The sequence below is a fragment of the Alligator sinensis genome, unplaced genomic scaffold, assembly GCF_000455745.1.
Source record: "Alligator sinensis unplaced genomic scaffold, ASM45574v1 scaffold895_1, whole genome shotgun sequence".
In the NCBI taxonomy this organism is placed as follows: Eukaryota; Metazoa; Chordata; order Crocodylia; family Alligatoridae; genus Alligator; species Alligator sinensis.
In genome coordinates, this window is record NW_005842149.1 from 2075168 (window position 1) to 2097850 (window position 22683).

Sequence of the window (22683 nt, forward strand, 5' to 3'; positions counted from 1 at the left end):
CCACTGCAGACCTGCTAGTCCCACCCCCCACCCCTATCCCACCTGCTCCTCCCCCATCCTGAGAGGTCTAAGCCCTGCCAGTGACCTAAATTAGGGTCAGCATGGTTTTGTATGTTTGGGAGGTTTTTTTTAAAGTGAGAAACTTCTATATAAATTTTCTTTACTATATTAAGGTTTCAAAGTCAAGTGATAAAACTTAGAAGATAATACTGGAATTAAGGTGGCCTAAGTAACCTTATTCACACTCCGTTTTGCATATGCATTGCAATGATTGAATACTTACCTTTATTTTAACAGGTATTTTTTTTAACCTCCAGTTCAACAGAAAAATAATCTATTGAGAGAATCACCCATGACAATTTCAAAGTTGCAGCTGAGACAATGGTAGCAAATGCCAGATTCAAACAAGGGTTTAAGGTTATATCTGACAAGGACAGTGTAGCATTGAGGAATAATATTATATATTATATATGCATTTACTCTATGTGGTATCTAAGGTTGTGTGTTAGTAAGAAATAAATATGGGTTTATTTTTTATTAGGTTTGTGTAGTTGATAAAATTGTGTACTAGGAGAAGGAAATGTTTAAATCTAGCCTCTTTCAGCCTCTTAAAAAACTTCTATTGGGAAATATGCCAAGAATGAAGGAATCAGCTACTAAAGGAGTATGTGATGTTTTAGAGAATAACTGGCTGGGTTGTCCTGTCCCTCGGGAGGAAGAGGAGGAGGAGGAAGAAAAGACAGAGAAGATATAATTCCCTGGTGTTTTCTGAAATATATGTCCTTGTATGCCTTGGAGAAAGCACAGACATGGGATGGGTCAGGAGCAGCCTCGAGCTCTGGGACATTTCTGGGAGTTCTTTAGGAAAGGAGGTGCTATAGTAGGAAGAGGGCAAGTGGAAGAGCTGACCTTCCTTGGTCTCAGCTCCAGTACCACTGGTGAGTTCCCACACTGGTATTGTCCTTGGGGGAAGTGGGATAGTCTCAGATTATGATGGTGATACAGGAAGTGACTGATCCTTCAGCCCATGCTCAGCCCTTCAGCCAGTCTCCAAGTGCCTGGGGGATCCATTTCACAGGTTATACTCTTGGAAGGGTTTTCCCACAATACCAAAGGGGATGCTCTCTCTAGCTGCACTTGAAAGGATGGTCTGAAATATTTTCTCTCTGTGAATGCAAACAGAGAGGAGGTTTATGCTATGATTATTACCATATTTACTTGAATCAAAGGCAAAGTCCCCCTATTTAACATGGTGGGGTGCGGGAAGTATTCAAGTACATAGAGGTGGAAAGCAGGTGGCTGCTGCAATTCCAGTTCAAGCCACAGCTGCTGCCTTGCTTCTCCCTTCCTCTTCCTCTCTCTCACCCGCCATTTGCCTTCTGGCTCCAGTAGAACTCTACCCCGACATCAGCCTGGGGCATGGAGCACATGCTTGCTCTGGCCCCAACCCGGACCACCAACTCTGGCTGAGCCCCAGAGCCTTGGCCAGAACTGTTACCACCATCGTTGCTACTGGGGAGCAGAGCTGGAGGTAGGGGGGGCAGGCGGCAGGAGAGGTCAGGTCTTGGGACACATGGCAGGGGATGCAGACAGCACAGGGACAAGCTGTGGTGGGGGGAGGGACAGGCAGCAGGGGTTAGGATGCTTGACTCCCCCACTTCCTGCTCCCCACAGCCCGTTCCCCCCACTCTCTCCCCATCTCTTGCACCCCTGCTTCTTTCCCTTCCTCCTGCCAATGCTTTTCCCACTGCAGTGATGGGGGGATGAATTTAAGACAACCCTCCAATGATTACATTCTATGCATGGAAAATTATAATAAATAAATAAATAAATCTCATGTAGAATCTAATTATTGCGGGGATCATCTTAAATTCAGAGTCATCTTGGATTTGGGTATATACAGTATTTGCAGCAGCTGTTTGCAGAGGAGGTGGAGAGAACACTCAGGTTTTGTACCTATAGCAATACAAACTTAACAGCTAGAAGCTCATGTATTGAGTGTCTAAGATCATCAAAAATCATAATATGCTAATGAGGTTGATACAAATCCAGGTGGCTGCTCACCTAAGCACCAACTTGGGAAAGATTTTCAGGGGGGTTTTCTGAATAACTCAGAGTCCATGATTGTATAGGGGCCATGAAGATAAATAGTGTTCAGTTTTGGATGCAACTGTAATGCAGCATCTTGATCACCAAAATTTTGTGTAATGGCAACAGTTTCTTTAGGACAAAGTCAGAATATTTTTTTATTATTTTTTTTCTAAAAAGAAAAGGTATATCTTCCTCCTTTTTTCTCTGAATTGACTGTAATATGTTGAAAGCCTGAAATTGAAATCTGGTTGCTTAGCAAGGTGTTTTTAGCCCTAATTGCATAGGCACTGTATTTAAGTAAAATGTTATCTAAGCATGTTTATGCCTACAGAATGCATTTGAAGTTTGTACCCATCACTTATTTAACGAAATTCAAGTTTGTTTTAGGGCTGTTCATGAGTGCTAAAATTAAGACACTGATTATTTTCCCCTATAGAGCTTTAAGTCCTGTTTCAATATAATAGAATAAATGCGTACATTGAAAGAATTAACACAGATATGAAAAATGGTAGGTCACAACTTGGGGCCCACCAGTGCCTACATATATGGCCAGCCTAATGGAATACAATTTTCATGGACTTCCAAGGCAGCAAGTTTGGGCCTGAATATAAGGCTAAGTGTCTTCTTTTTAGGCAGTCCCTTGCAGTCGAGGATGATTGTCTTATCTGTGTGCCAAAGATGGCTGATGAGGCCTATCTGGGATCAACAGACTGTACTGCTGCTTGGTCTGCCAAATCACACTCCTGTCTCACTCAAGTGCTAGACAACCTTCTTGTAACTGCCACCTTCATGCCAATTCATAACTAGGAGCTGCTAGATCTCGCAATTTTGCTCCTATTGCCATCAGCTCATTGGCGATGTATAGGGGGTGCATATGGGTATATGTGCACCCCCTGAGATTGGCAGTGCACCCCCTGCGAAAAGCACCACCAACGCTGCTGGCGGCGCTCATGGGTGATCACCATTCACCACCCCTGCCCCCCACTACAGCCGCCTGTGGGAGCTCCCCGCTTGGCCCGCTTCCACTGCCGACACCACTGCAGCTGCCTGTGGGAGCTCCTCGCTTGGCCTGCTTCCACTGCCGACACCACTGCAGCTGCCTGCGGGAGCTCCCCGCTCACTGCCGCCGCCTACGGGCAGTCACTGTGCCCCCCCAGCCTCCAGGAGCATGCGTCGTTCATGCATCAGCTGGTCACCAAAGGGTTTGAGGAATGTTCTGGAAAACCTATTTTCATGGAAGATGCCCGTACATGACTCCTTTTATTATGTAGAAGCTGCTGAACATCAGCTTGCACATGGTTCTTAACTGAACAGGACCTTGATCCCAGTAAGACAACTGGGGGTCTTGTTCCACTGCAGCCTTCATCCACCTTCACAGCCAGCGAGAGTTTGACATCATCTTCTGTCTGCTCAGCCATTGAGGACTCGTAGACCCATGGTTGGGGGCTGGGCAGGCTTATTATAGTAGCAACCTGTACTCACCATGTCACAACACCATCAAAGGATATGTGTGGCTTTTCAGGAAAAAAACATTGCCATCTGCTGTCCTTACCACCTCCTGGTTCAGCTCCTCCTGCTTATTTCACAGCTAACCTTCCCTAGAGGTCATTCCACTATTTGCCAGCTGTGAACGTGCTGGGTAGCAGTACAGCTCTGCCCCACAGCTCTAAGTGTAGGTCTCTGATGGTTCGCAAGCTTGCATAGTTCCTTGGTCCTGAACTGACTTTCATCCTGAAAAAGGGTACAATAAGGAAGAACAATTTCAGATGGTAAAAAGATTTATTGAAACTTTGTGTTCAGTCAGGCTTCTCATTGGGCTGATTTTTCTCATTGAGGTTGCATACCTTTGAAAATAGCCTTTATTTTAGTTTTTCTTCACAAAGAGGAGTGCCCTTGCTCTTTCCTCACAAAAAGGCCTTGATCCTCTTTCTTTGAGCAGATTAGGTTTTTTTCACTTTCGTATTGTAAACCTCCTCATGTTCCTACAGTAATGAAGAAGATTTTCTGAGATTGGAGCCTTTTCTTTCTGTTTTACAAAAAGATACTTGAATGTGTCAAAGGGAGTTGGCAGACAAGGTTCTTTGGGTAAATCTGATGTCTTTTATTAGACCAACTCAAGCAGTTGGAAAAAATCTTCTTTACAAGTTTTTGGGTACAAACACCCTTCATCAGGCTGAGGAAGCATTTGCAGATGGTCTGTGCTCTTCCTGCATGGAGTGGTAAAGGAGCCAGAGGCCAGTAACTATGCAAGAAAGCCAGGCAAAGTTCTTTGGGTGGATGTGATCTCTTTTATTAGACCAGCTGAATAGTTGGGGAAAAGTTCTGGGCAAGCTTTCAGGCACAATCACCCTTCTTCAGGCCAGTTATTTAAAATGTAAATTGAGGCAGTCAGTAGGTGACCGACAGTTGTGGGGAATGAATGTAGCTATAGTCAATGGATGCGAGACAAGACGGGGAGGGAGGGAGGAAATGAGTATAGCTGGTAAGAAATGGAGGGTTTACCTGGGGAGTCAGATGTTAGGCAGGTTATAATGTAAATGTTTTATTTTTATATAAATAAAGTGTGTGTGTGTGTGTGTGTGTGTGTGTGTAAATAAAAGCAAGCCTTCAAACAGACATGGTTCTGAAGAGTCCGCAACTCCCTTTGATTATAACACACACACATTTCTATATATATCTGTTATAATCAAAGGGAGTTGCAGACTCTTCAGAACCGTGTCTGGTTGAAGGCTTGATCAAATTTGCCTGTAGAATTTGCCTCATTAGAAGCATGGCTGCTTTTTTTTTAAAATGGCAAGAAAGGCATCTCTGCACTGTAACAAAGATGAATGGTGGAGACTTGAGACTTGGCAGAATTGTGTCTAAATGAAGTGCTTTTTTGGAAGCGGTACTGCCTGCCTTGCAAATCAAAAAATAGCTGCAGAGTATTTGAATGTGTATCAGTGGCTTGATTCATTTGACTACTACTTCTTTCTTTTCTTTCAAGGGGACGAGTGTTGAAGATTGGAATTTTAATTGCTTGACCACAATTTTTCATTTGGGAGGCACCAAAGGGCACTGATCATTAATTAGGACTGACTGTAAGGATCTCTGGAGCTGGATTGTAGCATCAAATGGATGGGTTTAGACATCTCTTTGACTGAAATGACAGTTTTTTAGTAAATAGAGTAATAATTATGTAATCATTAGATTATTTTTCAGTCCCTGCAGGTTAAACCCTGTGGAATGAGTATGCGCTTCGGTGTCTTAAGTGTGTGTGTGTGTGTGTGTGTGTGTGTGTGTGTGTGAAATGACTTAAATGTCAGATTTCAATACTTCTAGATATCACATGGGTTTGTATTAATCCAATGACTTTTCTGTTCTTTTATATTAGGTTTATTTTGTTTTTTTAGTTCATTAAACACCTTGTTTATGAAAAGAATCTGCGCTGCCTGTAGCTGCTTCCCATTCAATCACTATATGGCCTTATGTTATAGACTATATCTGAGAGAGAATCCTAGAAAGTTAGGGTTGGCAGGGACCTCAGGAGGTCTTCTAGGCCAGCCCCCTGTTCAAAGCAGAATCATCCCCAACTAGATCATCCCAGCCAAAGCTCTGTCTAGTTGGGTCTTAAAAAGGATGGAGATTGTACAACCTCTCTGGGTAACCTGTTCCAGTGCTTAACTATTCTCCTCATGAGAAATTCTTCCTAATAGCTAACCTAAACTCCCCGTGCTGCAACTTGAGACCATTGCTCCTTGTCTGTCATTTACCACAACTGAGAACAGTCCAGCTCCATCCTCTTTCAAACCCCACTTCATGTAGTTGAAGGCTGCTGTTAAATCTCCTCTGTCTCCTCTTCTTTAGACTGAATAAGCCCAGTTCCCTCAGTCTTTCCTCAGAAATCATGTCCCCCAGCCCCTCACCACTTTCATAGATTCATAGATAGATTCATAGATGTTAGGGTCGGAAGGGACCTCAATAGATCATCGAGTCCAACCCCCTGCATAGGCAGGGAAGAGTGCTGGGTCTAGATGACCCCAGCTAGATACTCATCTAACCTCCTCTTGTTGAAGACCCCCAGGGTAGGGGAGAGCACCACCTCCCTTGGGAGCCCGTTCCAGACCTTGGCCACTCGAACTGTGAAGAAGTTCTTCCTAATGTCTAATCTAAATCTGCTCTCTGCTAGCTTGTGGCCATTATTTCTTGAAACCCCCGGGGGCGCCTTGGTGAATAAAAACTCACCAATTCCCTTCTGTGCCCCCGTGATGAACTTATAGGCAGCCACAAGGTCGCCTCTCAACCTTCTCTTGCGGAGGCTGAAAAGGTCCAGTTTCTATAGTCTCTCCTCATAGGGCTTGGTCTGCAGGCCCTTAACCATACGAGTGGCCCTTCTCTGGACCCTCTCCAGGTTATCCGCATCCCTCTTGAAGTGCGGCACCCAGAATTGCATGCAGTACTCCAACTGCGGTCTGACCAGCGCCCGATAGAGGGGAAGTATCACCTCCTTGGACCTATTCGTCATGCATCTGCTGATGCACGATAAAGTGCCATTGGCTTTTCTGATGGCTTCGTCACACTGCCGACTCATGTTCATCTTGGAGTCCACTAGGCCTCCAAGATCCCTTTCCACTTCCGTGCCACCCAGCTGGTCATTTCCTAGGCTGTAGGTGTGCTGGACATTTTTCCTCCCTAGGTGCAGCACTTTGCATTTCTCCTTGTTGAACTGCATTCTGTTGTTTTCTGCCCACTTGTCCAACCTGTCCAGGTCTGCTTGCGACTTTTGTCGCCCTCTGCTGGATTCTCCAATTTGTCCATATCCTTTCACTAGCTCTGGACTCTAATAAACACAAATTAATCTTAAAACTGAATGTTATTGGGATTCATTACCTTCTCTCTTGCTTTACTATTCAACATTTTGTATCTCAGGTCTTGAATATTAAGAAATGATTAGTACAACTCCCCTTAAAAAGTGGGTCCCAGGTCCTCAGGGGCCACAGAATTGAATAGACATGATTACATCTGTAATGTCAACTGGCATCATTCTATTTTTAGTTGTGCCTATTTAACTCCTTTAATTTTTGGCTCAATCAACTACAAAATGATAACACCTGAACTGGAAATATATATAATACTCTGCCCACTTCCCTATTTAAGACAGCCTGAGTGTTCTCAGTGTCTTGGGAATTTAATTCACATTTTCCTGTTCCTGCTTTATGTTTAGATGATATCCAAACATTTCACTTTTAGCATCATCTCTCTTCTCTCTCTCTCTCTCTCTTTTTTAAAGAGCTCAGTTGGCTTGTTTATCTACACAGTTGTTGGTAAAAGGCATGAGAATTGCATGGGAATTGCATTGCCTGGGAATTGCATGGGAATTGCATTAAAGTAGCTAGACCAGGGGTTGGCAACCCCCAGCACATGTGCCAGGGCATGGCAGGTGAAGCCATATGCTACATCTCTGTCCCATTGAAATCCCATGGCACCTGGTTGTCATAAGGAAGTGGAAAATTCTATCCAGAATCCATAGGATTTTTTCTGAAGGCAGTTTTCTTAGACTGCACCGACTCTGGTAATCGGGTCCTTGGAAAATATGATGGGCTTCGCATCCTCTTCTGATAACATTTCCCCTCAGCTCTTTTACAGAATCATCTGAAATGATTCAGCAGCTTGTCATGATCTCACCATTGTATTGCGTGGAAACTCACTTGGCACGGAAAAAGGAACTGTCTTCCTTCTTTCTCAGTGTCTTGGGAGTTTATTTCCCTGTTCCTGCTTTATGTTTAGATTATATCCAAACATTTCACTTTTAGCATCCTTTCTCTCTCTCTCTCTATTTTAAAGGGCTCAGTTGGCTTGTTTACCTACACAGTTGTTGGTAAAGGGCATGGGAATTGCATGTGTAAAGTAACTAGACCAGGGGTTGGCAAACCCCAGCACATGTACCAGGACATGGCAGGTGAAGCCACATTGTTTGGCATGCCACAGCCAGCCCTGGCCCTGGACAGGCCCCTGCTGCCAGCCACAGAGCCCAGGCTGCTGGCAGCAGGCAGTGGGGAGGCTGCAAGCCCTGCTGTGAACAGCCCGGGCTCTGTGGCTGTCAGGAAGGGCCTGCCCAGAACCCGGGCTGCTCGTAGCAGGCAGCTGTGAGAGTACAAGCAGCTGTACCAGGGTCTGGAGCCCAGGCCTGGCTTGTTGCCGGGGGTGTCTGCCCACATGCCTCGGGGAGCACAGCAGGGAAGGGGCCAGGGCTGCAGTACCACAACAGGGATCAGGCCCCTTGCGGCTCCCTCACATTAGTCCCAGCATACAAACATCTTCCAGGTCAAGGTTGCGGGGGTTTTGTGGCACTTGGCCCAAAAACATTGCCGACCACTGAGCTAGACATTTGCTTTCAAAGCAACTTTTGAATATCAGAAGTCAGGTACCTCACCAAAAGGGTTTAGTAACCCTAATGGCTTTTATTTTCAATGGGTTGGTTGGCAGTTTTTTGTTTAAAAGAATCAGCCTTTAAGAAAAGATCAACCTAATAGCTATTGAAGTGGCTTTCTACATCTTCAAGGGTCCTCCTACTTCAGTCCTTGGCAAAGTTCTTACAAACATTGATGGGAGCAGGACTGAGCCCACTACGCTCATTTGCATTCCTGAAAGTGGAGGGACTATCTCAAAGGTTTCAAACTTTGGTACCTAAAGTTATGCAGCTAAATCCTTATGAAGTCAAAGAAAAACTGCCAGTAGTTGACACTTCTGAATATGAGTTAATTTATCAGAAGCCAAAAACATACTTATAGTTACTTATACAAACGGCATGTGAACAGGACTGGGTGGAATTTAAAGACCTAAGTCACAAAAAAGCAGTCCCGACTGACTCCAGTTCAGTAGCCACAAAACTGCACGAGTGCCTCTATTTTGGGGCCTGAGAAGATCCCTAGGCATCTTGGGTCCCTAGGCGTATGTGCATGCTCAGAAACTAATCAAACCAACTAAGTGCTGAACTCCTGCCTAGGTGGTATTGCAATCCAGATCAGGACTGAAAGGTGCATCAACTCCAGCTAATTCCCTGATCCATCAGTAATTGGCAAAATACCCATAATACCTGATTGACATCAAGAGCACTGAGTTCAGTACAAAGCTGAACATCCTGCAGTTATTTTGGGCCACAGCTGGTGGTGGTGGTGGTGCGCCATAACCTAGCATTCAGAACATGTTCCCAAGAAATGGGGGGCTGGGTCCCAACCCCTCCTCTGCCCAAGGGAACTCAAATTCGCATTTCCTAAAAGAGTGCCCTAACTGCTAGGATAAGGAATGGGGGAAGGTGGCACTCTCCACCCTAATGTTAACACTGGGTGACTCACAGCTAAGACTGGAAGACTGAGTCTTCAAGAAGAATAAGCAAGACGAAGCATGATTGTCATCCAGTGATAAGGACCCCTCTCAGCAGGGAAAGCTGGGTCCCTTCTGCTATGGTTATTTCTCTTTTAACCAGTGACAGCCTAATATAAAATATGCAAACAGACCTGTGGACTGACACTGGAACCCAGCTATGCACCTCCAAGCAGAGGGCTGTAACAACTCGGGCACAGTGTCATACTTCAAAGTCCTGCTTCTCCTTCTGATCCCAGGTATCTTGTTCTCTTCGCTGCACAATGGCTCAGCTTCAATAAGTGAGGTGGAGGCTACCAACCACCGAGCTTGTTCCATAGACCGGTGAATAGAACGTCCTTCTGGAGAATAGAAGATGTTGGTTTAAATCTTCATGGGCTGAGGAGAGCCTGGGACTCCTGGGCAAGTTGGCACTTTGGCAGCCATATTTGTGCGTGAACGTCTGGTGCTACACGCAAGCACCAGGTTTGTCCCGAATGAGGGGCCTGTGCCAGATGCCTACGCTGTCACGAGAGCCAAAATTCTGTTACACAGCACAACTGTGTCTAGCATTTCTTGTTGCTTTATTTTTTGGGCTTCACTGCTAGGAACTGAGGTGCTCTGGATCAGAAATGACAACCCCTCTCCATTGGCTCCCTAGGGATGCTAGGCACCTAACGGAGTTGATCTGGCCTGCTGTCCTGCAGCAAGGGACATAAATCTATGCAACACCTAAGTGGAAGCACCACAGGAGCTATTTGGATCTGGCCTAAAGTGCCAATATATGGATTTCAGCTCTCCTGTTCAAGCGGTTGCATTTGGAAATGCCAGTCCAGTTCTTTAAACAATATAACTAATGTAATCAAGCATTGATACAATGCATTTTATTTTCTTAACACCTTGTATGCTCACAGCGTCTAGAAGCTCATTAGCATCTCATGATACCGACGCTGTGAACAGAAAAGAAATGAACTGCAAAATTTAAACAATAATATGGAGCAAGCATGATGGATCAGAAGTAACAGTCAGGATGACATTTCCGTTAGACTAGAAGTGATCGCTCTCAGAATGGAGTATCCTATTTAAATACACAAACAAAGAAGTCTTTCTAGTTGGGGTTAATGGAGAATGGAAAAAGCAAAAGCTGGGATATGTTGACAGACATTTTAAACCACAGCAGAGATTGCAAAACAGCTGAACTCATAGCCCAGGATTTTGTAGTTCTTGCACAGGCAGATTTCTCTAAACTTATCCTTCTGGCCTGTTTTGGCTCTCCCCTGTACTCTATTCCTGCGAATGCCTCTGTTAGCTCTCACCCTTCTACTGCATCACATCCAACCTCTTTTTTCTGACTCTTTTTTTTCTGTCCTTTCCTAAGAGTAGATGTCTTATTAAATGATAGTCTGTAGCTCAAACAGACCAGATGATTTCTTCTGGTCTCAAACTCTGAAGCTATTTTTTCTTATCTTACTCCATTCGGTTCTTAATATCTTGCCCTTTATTTGTTATAGCAATGTGTTGCACCATCTTGAATCAGGTTGTAAACTCAAAGGGCTTGGTGCCACTCTTCCTATAGGTACATATATATATCTGGCACAATAGTGGTACCTGGCCAGTAAAAATAACAAGCAATAATAATTCCATTGCTAATTGAAAGCATCTCTTGAACATTTATATTTGTGTTTGCTTTTCTAGTGAAGTACATGCGAGAAGCAACTCCATATGTGAAGAAAGGTTCTCCAGTTTCAGAAATCGGTTGGGAAACGCCTCCACCCGAGTCCCCGCGGTTGGGTAGTGCATCCTCTGACCCACTGTCGCAGCTTTCCCTCTCTGTCAACAGAGACAAAAAAACAATTCCGCTCAAAATGTGTTATGCGACACACAACATGGCAGTGTCGGACCCAGAAAACAGGTAAGTAGTTGCCTTGTCTGGGGCCTGATTTTGTGCATTCATATAATGTATATGCTATTGATATATAGAGCTATTGAGCTGACACAAACATGGGTCTACCAAATGATAATCCTGAAGGTCAGATCCTGAGTTTTGTTATTCCGTTATGAATCTATGCTGTAACTCCACTGAAGAAAGATAAAATTCTGCCCTTTCACTCTTATAAAAGTTTCCATCTGAATATCTCAAGGCATTTTCACAGAAGCTTCGCAACAAAGTATTTTGCAACAAGTCTTTTGAGTTAATTGTTGTAAACACTTATCAGCTTTATGGTTGTATGGAAAAAATACTGTAGTGCTGTGATCCAGTATTTTTGTTGAAAAATATACAAGGTCACACTTACGCTTTAAGCACAAGGTCACACTTACACTTTAAGCACAGTTGAGTGACTGTCTTGAAGGAAAAGAATCTAGTTAAGTTGATTGCATCTCCCTAGCTTCCTTCACTTGTTTGACGCTGTGAAGTTGCATGTCTTTTTTTATTTTTTAAGAGTAGCATAATTGTCATATCCATTAAACTTGTTTGTGGTTAAAGGAATGAACGAGAGAGAGAGGTTAAATTTGAAAAAGCTAATGGGGGAATTTCTGTGACTTTTTGTGGTTTCTTTTCAGTGTAAAAAATAAGATGTTAGCACTCATTTTTGACGTGTGTGGAACAGCTGCATCATACCAGCGCACTCAATGGTCTTCTATTCTAACAGCTGCTAAAAAGAAGGACCACTAGAGCTAGTGAAGCAGTGGAAATACAGACTGATTCTTCTGTCCAAATAACTAGCCTTTTTGTTCTTCACAAGCATGCAGGCTTTTAAAAGACACTGTTTGGAACTCTTTTGGATCTCACCATTTTATGCCCAGGGGGCTAAAAGTTACATTGCATTTGCTGGAGGTGTGGGGAGGGGAGGAGTGGGAGAGGACTGTGTAGGGTAGTGATTCCCTTTATCCTATTTTGGTTGGAGGGGTAGGTTTTATATTTCGTGGTTCTGCATCTCAGACAAATTTGCAGTATTTCGGCTGCTTTCTCTCCATTTTTTTCTTCCCCCTCCAGTCTATTTTAGGTTGAGTTCCTTTCAGAGTTGTTCTTTTCTTTTCTTCCTCCCTGTGTGTGCATGTTGCAGTTTGGCTTGCATTTCCCAATGCATCCAAGGGCTAGTGGCAAGGTTATGGATGTCAACCTTTATGAAAAAGTAACACAGTACTTTGCAGCAGCAGCTCAAAGCATGACTGCAAGCTGTTAGCACCATGCTGGAGTAATGTGGGCCATTTCCCTAGAATACTATATCTTTAAATAAAACAGAGCTTTTCAGCTGCATGGGGCTCCCTCGGCTTGGTGTTCTGTCACAGAGCACGTATAAAACACTCTTGAGTCACACTACATAGAGCACAATGGGTAAGATGTTCACTGACCGTTGGCTGCCAGTCCTTTGAATTTTTCCCCGCCTTCTTTTCCCATGTTATAATTTAAAGCCTCTACTACTATTCTGATCTTAATTTAAAGAAAAACAAAAAACAAGATCAGTTTAAAGGGCCAACATCATATTGTGCACATCGTATTTTTATAACGGGGTTTTTAATATATTTACAGTACGTGATATTGATGTGTATCATCTTAGGTGCTACTAGGTGATAAGGTGTGGGAGAGCTATATTGCTTGTTATCGTACCTTTCAGTTACAGTGCTTTCATTTCCTGTGGAACAAATAATGTTTTTACTGTAGTCCATCATCAAGTAGTGTACAAAAAAAATCCCTCACCGAGATTTTTCCATCCAACTGGATTTCACTAGTATGCGCTAGGACAGTGGCTCCCACCCTGGGGGCGTGACCCAAATCAGGGCTGCGGGGGGTCCTCAGTAGGGTTGTGAAAGGCCCTCACACACCCGCACGTTCACGCGCGTGGCCCAGGAGAGGCAGATAGGTGGGGCAGGGCCACCGCACACAAATGGGGCAATGGCGGCTCCCCCGCCCGCTAGGCCACCGCGCTCCATTCTCAGCAGTGCCCGCGATGCCGGGTTGGGAGTTCCTGTTGGTGGCCAATTTAGGGTCGCAGCAAAAAAAGGTTGGGAACCACTGCTCTAGGAGCAGTGACATTGCAGAATATCATGGGTTATGTGGTCATGCATTCCTTTTTTTACAGTCTGCATCGAACTGTAGTTTGATTTTCATAATTTTAAAACAGCACCTTACTGCAAAGGCAAGACCAAAAGGTTTCATAACATGCTTAGAGCACTACTGTTTTATATTATAATGCCTAAACAAAGGGATCCTATAAATGACAATAAATCTATTGTAGTATTTTATAAAAGCAGAATTGGCAGACTTCCAAAGCTTATACTATGCAGTGTTCATAAAAGGACTTCAAACTGTTTTTGAAAACGCTTTCAAATACAGCTAAACCCAATCCTACTTGTGACCATGTCATAGCCATGTTATAAAATGATACTGTAGACCAGCTAGAATGATCAGGCCATCCCGTCTCCATGTTTTCTGCTGGACTGGCTTTACTTAGTACAGTTACTCCCTTGTGGGAAGGGATTAGGAAGGAAATACTGGTATTTATAAAAACTAAAGAGGATCCCAAACCAAAAAAATTGGGGAGGATTTGAATTTACCAATAAGACTTGGAGGAAGTTCTAGCTCTCACTGTTTTTAGTGTTGGCCTATTCAACCAATGTGGTATCTCAGTCTTCCTTTGGAGATTGGGCCAGATAATGAGGTGCCTGTGTACCTCCATGCATTTAAAGAGTCTGGTGCACCTGTTACTGAGCCCTGGCAATCATGAGGTTTTGTGCCAAAGATTAGTCTCCAGGCATTGGTCCAGGTCTTTCATTTTCCTGACATTTCTGTTCGTTAGTATAGCGTCAGTGAGATAGTCAGTCTGTTGTTTTCATTATTACTTGATATGATGGACTTAATGACAAGGGGGAAAAAGACATTCTGTGCAGTACAAATCAATGCCAAGATTGAGGGCATAAGACAATATTTTCAATAAACAGAAATGTGGTGAGAGGACATAACCATGCAGGGCAACAGCAATATTTATCTCACTTACACTGGTTTAGATGCAGGAGTCTGCGGTATTTTATTTTAGACTGGAAGAAACTAGGTTGACATAATTATCATGGCAGCCTGTTTTGCACAACATTTATTGACAAGTGTCTTATGCAGTAGTAGTAGCAGTGTCAGGCCTCAAAAGGAAAAGCTTCCCCTCCCAGCCTAGAGCATGGCAAGTTATTAATATCAAGAAGCAATAAGAGTTTCTGCAGTACAGCAAACTTCCTCATTCATTTCAATTGATATAGCTAAGGTGGGAGAAGGAAGTAAATAGGATTCCTTAGGGAAGATTTGTTTTCCTTTGCTCTTGTAGGCTTCTTTAGACTTGATATATAAAAACTTCTGTGCTCAGAGTGCAAGAATCATGGCCTCTGCTGGACTGAATGACTTGTGAAGCTAGGCTGCCTGCATTCAAGGTTTTTTCCTTTTTGTATATACCCCAACCCCCTGTTTTCAGTTTGTCCAAACTGATAAATCAAACTGGGGCCTGGTCTTGCAAATGCTGGTGCACATAAGAGACTTCACCCACTGCCAGCAGTTCAGCTGAACTAGCAGCATGCAGCCTACAAGTAAATTCAGCAGGTTTACTCTCAAAGTTAAAGTAACTCAGGATTGTGGCATTTGTAGGATAAGGTCCTTTCATTTGAAGGAATGTGAGAGTCTCCTTAAGAACAGGGGAGAAGAGCTAAGGGCAGTTTCACAGTGATGGACAATAAACTAAACAGCCTGCACGGAGAGGCGAGACTTGCGCAAGTAAAGCCAATTCTGTCCTATAGAAACTGCTCTAAAATCTGTTAAATTTAATAGAGAATTAAATTCTTGCCATAGCTTTTAAAAACTGTTTTACTGACAAAATGGTGAATTATAGCCTTGCTATAGAACTGTATGGGTGTTCTAAAAGTGCTCCAGGAAGTTTTATTTTCTCTGGAAATCTCTTGCAGAAGTGTCTTACAGAATTTAAACCATACCGCTGCTAGTAATTATTATTACCCTTCCAGTAGGATGTGGAGCGTCAGCTGATTGTGTCACAAAGATGTGAAAGGCTGTGCAAACCTAGAGCTCACTGGATATTTTTTGTCAAAACAGTTCCTCTACCCTAAGATGACCCTATTAGGAAGCTCTATTTCAATTAAACTGAAATAGTCCATGAAATATTTCACAATATTATGTCAAATCTGAAAATTTAAAACAAAAACTTTTCTTTCATTTCAGAAAAGTTTCAGAATTTCATTTCAAAAGTTTATATTGTATGTCAGCAGTACATTAAAGACATGTTATGTCATACTATGATGTATTCATGGCTGGTACTGACATGTAATTAACCTACAAGTATTATAGAAACAAAAGTAAAATGAAGTTTTGAAATGAAATTTTTGTTCTGAAATAAGATTACAAAATGTATCTAGAGGGAAATTCTTAAAGATCTCTATTTTGGAATTTCCATTTCATAGGAAGTTTAGCTAATACTTGGGTTTTGTTTCAATACAGAAAGAAAATTAAACTTTGAAATGTCAAGGTTTCCCACCAGTGTCTGAGTATTAAGGCAGCTTAAAAAACAAAGATAGCCAGATAGATTTAGACACACGAATGAGGACTAAGCCAAGACACTCACTAAGATTTAAAAGCCTTATGCCTATGAAATGCAGCCCCTGCCTTGCCTTGATGTATGCAAAAGAGTTGAAATAACTGACATTACAAAATATGGGCCGGATTCTTTACTTAAGCAAGTAGAAATCAGGGGCATCTTTACGTGTGCTCCAGGTTTGGGGTAGGGAGAACGCTTTAATTAAAGCGGCTCTTGGGAGCTGTTTAAGCTTTAATTAAAGTGCCTCTGCTGCCATTTTAAAGTGCGGGGGCTCTGAATACACAAGATATCGAGGCTGCTGGAGCATGCTAATTAAATTAATCAAGTCTGCTGTGATGCGTGTTAACTAGTACGCATTAGAGCAGGTGTCGGGCACATGTGTAGGTGCCCCTTGATTTCCTCTACTGAGGCCAATGGATTTACTTCAGTATATATGGGAGGAAAATACAGCCCTCTGTGGCAGCAGGCACATAGTACATAGATTGCAATGAGGGCAGTACAATACACTGAAGAGTGACCAAGTTGTAGTAAGTGATTTATGACCATTACTGTGAAACAGAGCTCCCATACATCTTACTTTTCTTTCTCATTGTGAACCATTTCTTCACCGAAAGATCAACAGTTTTTACAAACCTAGGGTGTAAGCTCAGTGACAAGCAGCGACACACAATTTGCTAGTTACTAATATCAGTACAAATGCAATACAAATGAACTGAGACACAGCATATAGGAAACCAAGGATGGGAACTGAAGACCTGTTCGAACACAAACTCATTTTGATTGGGTGCAATTAGAGCTTGCCTAGAATTCCTGCCATTTTACCTGTATTTTAGGAGTTCTACGGGACTTTTGAAAGAGGATTTTTGTCTCCCACCTGTGTCTAGTAGTAAACAGCATCCATTTAAAATGAAATTGGTCAGCATGTTCACTCTTTGTTCATTTCTCCACTGTTTTTAGCATTTGGTATTCATGCATATGTGTGCACACACATGTAAATAAGAGAAAGATTTAACTAGTGTTCTCACTGAATTAATGTGATCTAAGAATGACTATATAAGTCTGGAAATCTGGATCTAATTCTTTGTGCCATGGAGCTGCTGTCTGACCTTGGACAAATAACCTGTGAAATGGGGACAGTGATATTTGCTTACCTCACAGTGTTGTTTTGATCCTTAACATTTGTTAAAGCACTTTGAGATCTTTGGATGAAAGGCCTTAGCGCACAATTATAATTATTGGTACAGACATGTTTTGGCATTTGAATATTAAGAAGCCTTTGAAGAAGTCACGGAGCCTGCTAGAGTCTAACTCCTTATTTATAGTAAGAATTTTTGTTGCTGTTTTTTTCTGACCGATTGAGTTTTAATATTAATCTAAACAGATAAGAAACAAGAAAAGAAAGCAGCCATCCCACATTAAAGTAAAGTGACTTGAAAGGGTCTAATTTACATCCATAAAAGAAAAGAAGTGGCAGCATTAAGGGTGAAACTTTGGTCGGCCATCCCATCATCCATTAATTACCCATTTATGCCAGGCTATTGCAGCATGTGCAGTGTGTTATGTAACATTTTGTGTGAGAGGCCGTTATGGTACTTGCACACAAAGGGTGATGAATTAAGAACTAGGTCAGACTGGCGTCTAGCCTCCACTACCCCAAATCATTTTCCTTATGTGAATGCAAGTCGACTTTGAATGTTACTTTAAAGTTCCTTGTTGCACTTTTCATTATTTTTAATGAGGACCCTTCAAATTTGTCCTGAAAGATCTACCTTTCACTAGAAAGGAAACTATTGAGATGAATGAATGAGGAGGGACTGGGGCTGGTGGGGAGTGCAGATGGTGCTCTTGGAATCCCCCACCCACATCTCTGTGAATGTAAAAGGGAAGTCAGGCAATTTGGAGGATGAGGCCTTTGTGCCACCTTGTTCAATTCCTTCAGGTGTCACAAGTGTGTGACTGTGAATTCAGGGATCTAAGAGTGAACTGTAGTGAATAGAAAAGGGAATAAGGAGTAGGAAAGGGTAGGAAGGGGGAGATATGTGTCACTTCTGCCTCTCCCTGTAACACAGAGGAGGGGAGTCAGAGGAATGCTAATACAGCTAGAAACTTCACTGACTTACCTGCAAAGACACTTCTGCACTGAGAGCTCACTTAAGGAAGGTTTCAGGGGACAATGCTGGCTTCAGAATTCCTCATGTGCATGTCCATTGTGCATAGATGCACAGCTGCATTGTGTAGCTTCCTGGCCTTTACACAGGTATTTCTGCGTAAGTGGATCATGTGACCCCAAAATATGAACTACTGCTGTTGAAATATCACTTAACTACACTAGGGCTAGGTACAGACATTCAAAAAGCCCGAGGCAGAATCAGTCACGTCTTCATGGGTTTCTCTAAGCTGCATAAATTGGATCAGGAGTGAGCAGAACTCGCGTTCGCCCTTCGGTGGGTGGTGGTGGGGGGCATGAAGTCATCCTGATTAGGAGAAGTGAAAGCAGAAATGAATAAATTTAGGAAACAAAAAAGCAGGGAAGCTGTATTTAAAGGTAAAGGCACACAAAAACCATCGCTTTATTTTCTGTTAGGGAGCAGTTTACAAAGGGGTTGCAGCTTTACAGACAGATAAAAATACTTCTAAAAATTCCTGATTATTTTTGTCTCTATGCAGAGCACCTTTAAGCACTTATGGCTGTCCCTAAGAAGCCCCCTGGGTCATACATCAAGCAACCAAACATGATTTCTCTCCTGCAATGAAGGCAAGAGGGTGCGGTCACTTCTGAACAATCCTCCTTTTTAGTCAGGACGCTGGAGAGGGATCTGTGCTCTGGAGACCCAGAGAAGAGCACTGTCCTTTGTCTCCTCCTCTCACTGTGGGATTCCTCTCCCGCAGACTTCTCTCGTGAGCTGTCACATCGGGGAGCGACACCGGGGCTCAGGGAAGTCTGTGATGCTCAGCACAACTTGTGTGCTGTGAAACCACTCTGTCTAGGGATTTAGAGACCTTCCACAGGGCTGTGGTGGGAAAGCACCGGAGAGAAACACTCCTCTCTCTGCAGGGCTATGCATGAAAGGGATACCATTAAAATGTTGCCCCAGCTGCCCATAGCATTTAATCACCCCACAGAGCCTGTTCAATACAGCTACAGTACTTTTTTCATAGGTTAACATTTTGTGTGAGCGAGTCTTGAGAAAGAAGTGTTCTTAATTTGAGGCATATCACTCGCATAGATTGGCAAAGGACACTGGGATGGATGCAAATAGATGTTAGCATATCATGAGGCCAGTGAGTGGTGTTGTAAACCCACATGACTTTATCCACATCTTCCCCTCTCCCTTGGGGGGCATGCAAGGGGCTGCTCTCTGTATGTGAGTAATTGAAAAGGGGTGCATGTGTGTGAAAGAGAGTGAGCACAGGTCTGTGTGTATGTGCAAGAAACAGGATACAGCAGTGTGGGAGAGAGGAATGAAGTGTGTCAGTGCGTGGGCGAGCAATAAAAGGAAGGATGTCTGTGGTGATAGGTTGGGTTTAAAGACAACAGCAACTGTAGCGGCTGAATACTTTTTCTGTTGGCTTTTTTTATTAACTGAAAGCTTTTTTATGAAAAAGTTGTTTTGTGTGGAAAATTTGACATATATAAAAATGTGGTTTTCAGGTACAAAAATATCAGTTTGGGGGTTTTGACTAATTGGCCTCGTAGAGCAATCGAGCAAAGGGAGGAGTCGGAATATAAAAGAGAAATGGGAGATGAAGGAAATGAAAGGGAGCAAGAGCTCTGAACTCTGTCCTGGTTTAGGAACAAGCATCCTGATTGGCTGCTGGGAGTACCACCATTTAGTTCCAGCCAGGGCCACGGGTTTCCAGACCAATCAGGATGTTAGAAGAGCAGATCACGGGTAGCTTGACGCAGGAATCATCTGTTCTCTGATCTACAACAGAGGCCAGGATCAGAATCTAGAAAGCCAGCAGCCAAGTCACTACAGCTGAGAGCAAAGTCCAAGCAATAAGTCAAGCCAGGGGTCAGGATCCAGAAGGATCAACAGCCAAGCTACCTAAGGGTAATCCACAGGGCAGAGTCTGTGCAGCGAGTCAAGCCAGAGGTCAGGAAACAAGAAACCTGCAGGGAAATCTGACACCAGTCTAAAATCTGTCTAACAATATTCTTCATGCCCTTCAACCATTATGAGTGAGGAAGGCAGGGTCTCACAGTCAGGAAAAGGGTTTTTGATACAGAGCTTGAGGAGAGAGCTATGAAAAACTGGGTGCACCTTCAATATCTCTGGTGGATGGCATTTATACATGAAGGAGTTAATGTGCTCCTTGACCTCAAAGGGACTGAGATATTAGTGGTCTAATTTGGCTGCTGTTAAGTATGACATGATTTTCCCAAAGCAGATTCCTCTAAGTTCCATTGAAGTCAGTGGAGGATATATACATGCTCTAGTCTGTGCTTCTGCCCTCTGCTTCCCGAGAGACACAAAGGTTGCAGCAAGGGAGGTTTAGTAGTGCAAGCTCCCTGAACATGGGCAGTTGCTGTAGTGGCACAGGCTCCCTGGGGGCTGTTATTTTGGCACCCCTGTAAATGAGTACCTGGGGCTAGTGCCCTGCTCACCTGCCCCAAGGCTATCCAGTATAAAAGGATCATGATCTAATTGTGTATTTGTTACAATGAGTATTTTTTTTGGTAGAGATTCTGTGCAAAACATGGACACTGTATTGTGTCAAATTTGGTGGTTATTTTAATATAAGTGCAGCTTTTTGTTATATATATCTATATAGATAGATATAGTTATCTTTATCTTGATATAGATATATATATAGTGTGTGTGTGTGTGTGTGTGTGTCTGTGTGTGTATTCAGCTTTTGCTTTAAGGAGCTGTACTCCAGGTTCTTACCCTTGGGCCATGCTAAAGGCAGTATCTTCAGCCTCTTTGTAGAACAGGAGGTTTAAGGAAGCTGTTGTCCAGAGTTCAAAAAAGTTCCTGCTGTGTCTTTAAAATGACTCTGTTGCACCTTTTTGTATTCAATCATCAAATTAGCAGATACCTGAAACATTTCAGATACGTTATTCAGTACATACAGTAGTTCTCCATGGTAGCAAAGTTTGGGCTGCCTCTTCAGCATTTAGCAATATTAGCTGCCTATGCATGTGCTCGGGGGGTAGGGAGGGAGGTGTTTTAGTGAGAGCAGTTCCCAAAGAGCCACTCTGATTCAAACACCTCACCATCACGTGCGTTAAGCCGCTGCACATTGGAAAATGGCTGGATGCTTTATCTAAAACTCATTTGGCAAAGTTTAGATAACGTGCCCCTGCAACCATTTTAAAGCATGCAGCAACTTATACAAGGACGGTGTGGCCATGCTGCCACGCTCTCATTAGAACGTGAACCAGCATGTGTATAGGCAGCCATTATGACCAGTGGATGAAAGAAAAATACGGGAAAAGGGGAAGAAGAAAAGTTTTTGTGCAAAGGGAAAGGACGGACAGGATTACTCTGCCTCAACTTCTGTAGACCCTCTAAAAAGTATTAGGACTTTCATTACCCACTCTAATTAAAGAGTTAGCTTGTGAGATTTTTCGTGGATCAATTGGTTTCAGCATTTGTTGCTGTGAACATTTTCATGACTGAATTAAATTCTGTCTTGTGTTACTTCACTGAATCCAGTTGTTCAGATGTATCCCACATAGCTGGTAATTGAAATTCTTTATTTTGACAGCTTGACAGTGACTTGCACACAGTGGGTTTTGGTACATCAGTTCAGTGCAGGTCCTAGATAACAGGTGTTTACATCCAATGGATCCTCATCTTAACTGGCATTAGTTGTAAGTCAGCACGTAACTATTAAATACAACTGACATTTTTGTGATAGTAGTAGAGCAATGCAATTTCCAGATGGAAAAGGCCCTGTAAGTCATTTCACTGTATCTTGTCCTGTATCTTGTTCTTGTCTGCAGTTAGGTACGGCAGGTATAGGGACTTTCACAACCTTTCCTGGGGATATGTTATACAACTTCATGGATCTCAGTGTTGAAATTTAACTTAATTTTCCATATCTTAATTTCAGCCGTTATCCCTAGTTAAATGATACTGGGGCCGGTATTTAACAGACAGAACTCAAACAGTACTTCCTGCAAACCTGAAATATTAGTGATTATGTCAGATTTTATTAGAGCTGGTGTTAGATCCATGGGGGTATTGGACAGAGGCTTAAGGTATGAACCCCTTCCTCTTCCCACCTGCTCAGTCTGTCTTGCATTAACTTAGCTAGAAACCTTGATGGCCTAAGGTCCTGGGAACAGGTCTGATACAGTCTGGAGTGAGGGCTGAAACACTCTGGTTGGTTTAACATGAGAAAAATGTACCAAAGTATTCCCATGGCTTCATAAGCTGCACAGGGAAAAAGGAGTGATTCTGTTCTCAGCTACACTGGCATAAACTGCAAGTATCTCTTTTGATTCCAATTCATAATTGACTTCAGCTGAGGTGTTTCACACACAAATTGGAGTCACCGATTGCAGATTCTGACCTAGGAAAAAGCACAGGGTATAAACCAGTGCACAATTCAGTCCTGAGTCACTGTGGAAAGGAGAAACCATTTCAAGTGACTTGATAAAAGGCAGCTTTTGGATAGCAAACTCTCCTTTTTAAAGAGGTCTTACTGATCATGG

The 22683-nt window shown here is 43.0% G+C and overlaps 1 protein-coding gene across 1 annotated transcript in view; it reads left to right on the forward strand.

The window, feature by feature from the left end:
• Positions 1-22683, forward strand: part of SNTB1 (syntrophin beta 1) — a gene marked incomplete at its 5' end in the record, with an annotated part of 186964 nt that overhangs the window by 80269 nt on the left and 84012 nt on the right. Inside the window, one exon of the mRNA XM_006025473.3 lies at positions 11128-11344. Coding sequence (XP_006025535.1) covers positions 11128-11344 — 217 coding nt within the window. The remainder of the gene's footprint in view (positions 1-11127; positions 11345-22683) is intronic.